A 6,893-nucleotide genomic window follows, 5' to 3' on the forward strand; every position below is an offset into this window, starting at 1 on the left:
CTCATGTGTAGTTGTATAATATTCCCACGAAAAGTAGTAAGAAAAAACAACAACATAGGATTAGACACGGTCGAGGGTAAACGTGACAGACACTAACAATGTATCCTAAGTCATGTGTGGGCACGAGAAAATGAAACTTGAAAAGCATGCCAAAGCCATACCTTTCCTCTCAGGAACGAGTTCATCAAATTTCTTGGTTACAAAGGTTAGAACCACAATACATCACATATAAGTTGCTACCACGAAACATGAATCACAATAGTGCTACAAACTTACCTCACCAGAATCAACAAACACAACCAATACATTTTCAATCATTCTATTCTTAACTATGCCAATCCGTTCTCGTGAGCCTGCACAAAGGCCAGGTTTCTTCCACCGACAGAGACCACTCCATGCACTTCTTGGCGGAGGAAAGCGTAAGATATTTTTTACAAAGTTCACCTTTTTCTTATCAAAGTTTTAAGAAAAAAATCTTATCTTTTTAATATTGATCGTAAGTATTTAAAGACATAAGTTTTTGTTACAAAAATAAAAAATATCCATTGCACTTTTACATTTTTAATGCACAACTACTTTTCTTTAATAAAAGCTCCTTACTTTTAAAACCCAACTTTCTCGAAATATATATTTCCCAACAAGTTCTATAGAAAAAGTTTAGACAAGGATTCACGTATTAAATTCATCCCAATTTTTACCCCTCAAAAGTAAAGTAAAAGAAATATTTTCTACGATTAAGATTTTGTCCAACAGCGAAAGAAAAGATGTCACAAACCCTAAGATGTCGAGTTAAGCATAAGTTAAAACCTTTATAATAGTTTGATTGGTAGAAACTCTTATGCAAATAATTATTTGAGGGTTTATTCAAGATATGCACTAAACCGAAACCATTCGATGCATTTATGCTCGTTTATATTCCAAAGACCAACGGAGAATGATTGATCTGATTTTGCAGTTGCTGATATATTGCTATGGAAAGACAAGATATCATCGGCAACAATGGTAGCTGGATTCTCCATGATTTGGTTCCTCTTTGAAGTGGTCGAATACAATTTTCTCACTCTTCTTTGTCACATCCTCATCGCCGTCATGCTCGTCCTATTCGTATGGTATAATGCAGCAGGACTCATCACATGGTATAATGTTCTTGCACTCTCTATATACATTGATTTTTCTGAAGTCCTTAATTTAGAATCTTTCTTCATAGTTTCTGCAGAAAGAGTAATACGTTATTCTTTGCAGGAGCCTGCCTCAAATCTATGATTTTCAAATCCCCGAACCCACCTTTAGATTCTTGTTCCAAAAGCTGAACTCATTCTTGAGGAATTTTTACGACATTTCAACTGGGAAAGACCTAACACTCTTCTTTGTGGTATTGAGAAACAATTTTCAGTCAGTCAAACACATTTTGTCTTAATTATTTCTTAATGACATCATGTTAATGAATTTCAGACAATTACCGGTCTCTGGGTCATGTCAGCTATTGGGAATTATTTTACAACTTTGAATCTCCTATATATACGTGAGATCCCAATTACAATTGTGCTGTTATCAATTATATCAAGATTCCTAGTAATAATGATTGAACCTTTGTTATTAACTTTTTGTTGCTCTTTATCTTTCTTCCACAGTGTTCCTCTGCCTGGTGACCCTTCCCATTATGTATGAGCGATATGAACAAGAGGTGAATTATCTAGCAAGCAAAGGAAATCAAGACGTGAAGAGATTGTTCAATACATTGGATAATAAAGTTCTGAACAAGATTCCAAGGGGACCTGTGAAAGAAAAGAAGAACAAATGAGTTTTAGATATGGGAAAGTGTGTAAAAGATAATAATGATTGCAAAATTATTTATTCGCAACCACAAACTATTGTATAAAAAAATATATATGATGGTGGAATAATTGATATTGTTTAATGCATTTTAGAACATTCATAATATATTTGGAGAAGTTTCTTAGTAATTGAAGGTGACTACTTATCTCAATCAATCCCTTCAAACGAACGAAGCATCATTAAGTTACACATTAAAGGAGTTGTCTAGTAGCATGGGTGAGCTAGAAATGTGATTACGACAAGGGAAATGTAGCTAAAGTAGTCATGTTACGTTACTTTCGTGCTATATCTACCACATTTACTTTCTTTCGTATCTATTCTTCAAGATCCGATAGGAATTACCAAGACATTCATAACATGAAAACGATGCTTTAATTAGCATTTTAATCAAGAATCAGTCGAGGGATTAGCTTAGAAAATGCACTTCTTTTAAGTTTGTAGGCAGTTAACTCAGCAGACGCAATCTTCCAAGTATTTTCGTATAATTTTGTTTTTGTTTTTTGATGACAGTATTTTCATTTTGGGTGGCTGCAGGAGAATCATTTTAAAACAATAATGGGTGGGGTTGGGTTCCCCACTTCTGCTCTTTACTATTTGTAGACAGTTAGATGTCTTTTTCTAAGGTCGAACAAATTAAGCCACCTAATCCCTAACTTTACTCTCTAATTCACATCATGTAACTTCTTCCACCACACCCATGCCCAACAAAAATTGTGCACAACAGTAAATTTTATAATAACCACTTTTATTAAATTTTTCTAATAGATACCAGTATTTTAATATTGTTCATTTCTCAGTGAAACCGATATCATATTGCTATTTGTTTTTATTTCAATACATTTTTAAAAATCGATTGAAAAGAAAATTATCAGTAAAAGAACAATAATTAATGAAAAGTTTTTTAAATTTAATTTGATGGGTTTCTTTTTATTTAAATATGATATTAAAGTTGTTTTCTTTGAATAATTTTTCCGTGAGCTTTTAGTTACTGCCACCCACCTGTGCAAAAGATGACAATGATTAATCTTAAAGTCATATAAATAAAAAAACTTATATGGAAGTTAATGACATTTTATATATTAATTGTGGGGAAATCACCTTGCGACCAAAATATAATTTTTTTAAGATAAATTAAAATTGGGAATCCATATCAAGAGTTAAACCTATACTACCGAGAGCACAAAGAATGTAGGTAAACAATAAGATGTTTTTCTTTAGCGTTTTTTTTTGGTGTGAGAGAGATCATCGAAACGTAAGAAAAAGAACCATGTTTAATGTAAAAACTAAGACATATATCACGGAGATAAATGTTTAGAAACATGTAAAAGAATAGAATTTATGTATTGTTGACATTTTATTAGGAAAAAATATATTTTTATGTATAAGTTGACTTTTTTAGATTTAAAAATAAAATTTATTATAAATGATACGAAATTATGTGATTTGGGATTGTTTTTAATTTTGTAATGATAAGTATAAATTTTCTATGTTTAGAGGTGTTTAGTTTTTTTTTTAAGAAAAATTGTTATCTACTCCTTTTTATGAGTTTGGTTTGGTTATATGATTTTTGTTATTAATTTTTTTAATAATATTTTTGAAGTGAGGACAAATAATTGATATGTTTTTGATAAAATGATGGTAATGTTTGAAATAAATTTATATGAAAAACTAAAACTAAAAAATGTCTGGAAATTACTGTACTTGTCATTAATTTACTTTTGAATATATTACGTGTTCGTCTGTATTTATTCGGCGAGAGATCTTCCGTTACTTTAACTCTTGCATTTTTCAACTTTGTTTTTGTAAGACCACATTACGCGGTATTGAATTAATGTATCCTCAAAACAATTTATTTTGTGGGTCATGCTAACTACGCACTACGCACTGGTAAAGAATATTTGATAAACATTTAATTTTGTAAAAATTTATAATTAATTGTGGTATTAAATAAATTTTGATTTTAATAATTATTAATGAGTTTTATTTTATTTAAAAGATAAAAATACTCATAAATATTATACAGTAATTTATTTGATACAAATAAAAATAATAATTAAATAATTAACTAATTTTAATGTTATTGTATTTTTTTTTCAACCGTTTATCATTAAATGTAAAAAAAATTAATAGAAAAAGTAATAAAAGAAAATAAAAGAAGTAAACAAACTAATATATCAGCCAACTGTGAAGGAATAAAATACATTTAAAAATTTTACAAAAAATAAAACAATTAAAATATGAATTTGAAATTTTATTAAGTTTCTCTTTCTGCAACTTTTCGAAAACCTTTTGCAACATTTCTATTAACTTAATAAAATATCATGTATTAAAAATACAAATAATATTTTAATTTCTGAAATGATTAATTATAAAGACATAATTAATAGACTTAATTATGATTTTATATTATTTTAATTAATGAAGTTAATTATTCTAAATTTTAAGATAAATATAATAGACTCAAGGATCATTAATTATACCTTAACTAGTATCCTTAATACACTTATTAGCATTCCTTATTTGGTGAAATGAAGCTGCCTAAGATAATAATGCTTGAATGAAATACCAGCATTGCACATAAACTTATCCAAACTCGAATGCATGATTAATCTAAAATAATTGCGTTCATTAATGCATTCATTTATAACCTAATAGGGTTGGTCTAATAGTGTAGATTTGATACTAGTATATGTATTTAAAATATTGGTTGTAAGTTGTAGAACATGCACGCACCTCATTTCTGCCATACTTCCACTAAGAATATTTCGGTTTCTTTTATTATGATAAATTATGTATCAAAACTTATAGATAAATTATGTAATTAACTTCAATGTAATCATATGTATGATAAATTATTCGTATAGTCTAATTGATTATCATTTGATAGTTTAATTACGTGAATGGACTTAGTCTTAATTGAAGTGGGAAATGCATCAAACTAAGGAATTAAATAAAATAATATAGGTTTTGGAAGGTAAAGTGTGATTTGACCACATATCTAAATTATAGCAACCGATCATTGTGGGGAGTTAGCTCATCGTTTTCATGAGTATTCTTAGGTCACAACTTCATCATCATGGCTCTGACTATTACCAGAAAAATAATATTCCTTGGTCTTTTGGAATATGACGAAATATCCACTTTTGATTATTTAAATTTGTTCCAATAATTAACATTGGTAGACTTATAATGCTCCAAGTTATTACACTGTTGTCTGTATAGGTTCATGTAACCAAAGTGAACACACGTACTTAACTAGATTATGTTGAAAAAAATACACCAGAGTTTTGAATTTAATAAAATAGAAACTATGAATTTAAAGCGATTGAACCGGATCCACATTTTTTATGAGTGCCAACTTTGACATGGAAGGTTGAAATTTAAAAGTAGAATTGTTAAATTTAAATAGTAGTATTTTAAAAAAATTACACCTGCCTCTCCCATGGTGTGTTTCTCATAATTTCAAGGTAATTGAATGAGAATAGATTTTTTATACATATTAATGTATAATAGTTAAATTGTTTAATTTTTAATAAAAAGGTTATTTAATCATTTATATTTAAATTTATAAATATGTTATTATTAAATAAGTAATAGACGGGAGTATCATATTAATGGCATTTTATTACAAACATAAGAGAGTTGGGTATAAATTAAAGTGTGATTGTAGTTTTATTTGAAATTTAAGGGAGTTAAATACCTATTTTAGAATTAGAGATTGTCAAAATGGTTGTGTTTTGACGATTAATGAATGTTGTGTTGTAGGTTTGTTATGGTGATATGAAAGTAAATGTTGTAAGAAAAGAAAAGTAGATGATGATTATAGTAAGTCGAAAAGAGAGCGAGAAGGGTAATAATGACGCATGAAGTATATGATGAGTTTGGTAGAAGTGATGATTGTAATTTAAAAAGAAAAGGAAAATGAAAGTTAATGGACATGATGACTGGACGTGGAGAAGCAACTTAACAGAACTGGGAATAATGATAAGCTTATTATATAATAGTGGCAGGCAAATCATTCACGTCTTCTTAAAACAACAACACCAAATTTCTCTCACTCCTTTCTCCTACTCACTTTCTTAAACAAAAATCACCTTAACTATCATACTGTACTCCTCAACACATGGTTTTGTATTTCTTAAATTGTACTCAAATTTTTACACAATTAAAGAGAGTACATTTTTTTATTCAGATTTAAAAAGGTTCGGTAATTTCAGTAATATATACATATATACCGATAATAATATTTTTCAGAATGTGAAATTATTACACAAAATATTATAATAATTATAAAGTCATTTAACCAATATTAATTTCAAATTTATAAAAAAAAAACTCGATGTATATATTGTGAATCAATAACTCCACAAGAGGTTTAGTAAAGAGTGTGTGAAATATCCTTTTTATCTATGAAACAAATTTGTTGGAAATAATGCATAAAAAATATCCATTTTATCTTTATAAAAAAAATATGTGGAGAAGAATGTTGAGAATTCAAATGTCAGTCTAAGTCTAACATGGAATAGAAGTAAGTTGAGTATTGTATAAAGATGAAAAACCTATTAACTCATTGTCTTAAGGTTTTGGGCAGAGAGTAATGTCAATCCCTTATATGGTTGGACTCAGATCTCATTGGTGTTTGTATCTTTCCAGTAACCTCCTCCTCGATAGACCCAACAGTGATATTAGAGCCGATAGTTTGTCTTGGTGACCGACTTAGATGAGTATAATGGTCCCTATACCGAAAATCTTTCTAACAAAGGGTATTCAGGTAAGCGAGTTTCGTTAAGATGAACAACAGTACGAAAGCCTACTCGTGGTAATGGTTGGTTGAGAATGTTTCTGCTGGAAGGAAGTGTACCTATGTGACAGGGACTCACTCTTGAGGGAAATCCAAGTGTGAGTCTAAGTCCCACATTTGATAGAAATGAGAAAGTAGAATAGTATATAAAGGTGAAAGACCCAAACCTATTGTCTTAAGGTTTTGGGTAGAGAGTGGTGTCAATCCCTTAAATGGTTTGGCTCATGTTTCATTGATGTTTGTATCTTTCAGGTGA

General features: G+C 29.2%; 1 protein-coding gene across 1 annotated transcript; it reads left to right on the top strand.

Moving 5' to 3' along the window:
• The first annotated feature begins 233 nt into the window (after positions 1-233).
• On the top strand, positions 234-2,026 carry LOC108325601 (reticulon-like protein B14). Its single transcript, XM_017558696.2, has 5 exons — positions 234-419; positions 956-1,136; positions 1,243-1,372; positions 1,453-1,522; positions 1,632-2,026. The coding sequence occupies exons 1-5, from the start codon at positions 332-334 to the stop codon at positions 1,799-1,801; spliced, it is 639 nt and encodes a 212-aa protein (XP_017414185.1). The 5' UTR covers positions 234-331; the 3' UTR covers positions 1,802-2,026.
• Positions 2,027-6,893: the final 4,867 nt, after the last annotated feature.

The sequence above is a fragment of the Vigna angularis genome, chromosome 3 (assembly GCF_016808095.1).
Source record: "Vigna angularis cultivar LongXiaoDou No.4 chromosome 3, ASM1680809v1, whole genome shotgun sequence".
Taxonomy (NCBI): Eukaryota; Viridiplantae; Streptophyta; class Magnoliopsida; order Fabales; family Fabaceae; genus Vigna; species Vigna angularis.

Excerpts from the sequence above, each read along its gene's own strand:
- LOC108325601 (XM_017558696.2), top strand. The coding sequence starts at position 332 with ATGCCAATCCGTTCTCGTGAGCCTGCACAAAGGCCAGGTTTCTTCCAC. Across the intron at positions 420-955 it reads ACTTCTTGGCGGAGGAAAGC|TTGCTGATATATTGCTATGG; the intron begins GTAAGATATTTT and ends CTGATTTTGCAG. Across the intron at positions 1,137-1,242 it reads GCAGCAGGACTCATCACATG|GAGCCTGCCTCAAATCTATG; the intron begins GTATAATGTTCT and ends TATTCTTTGCAG.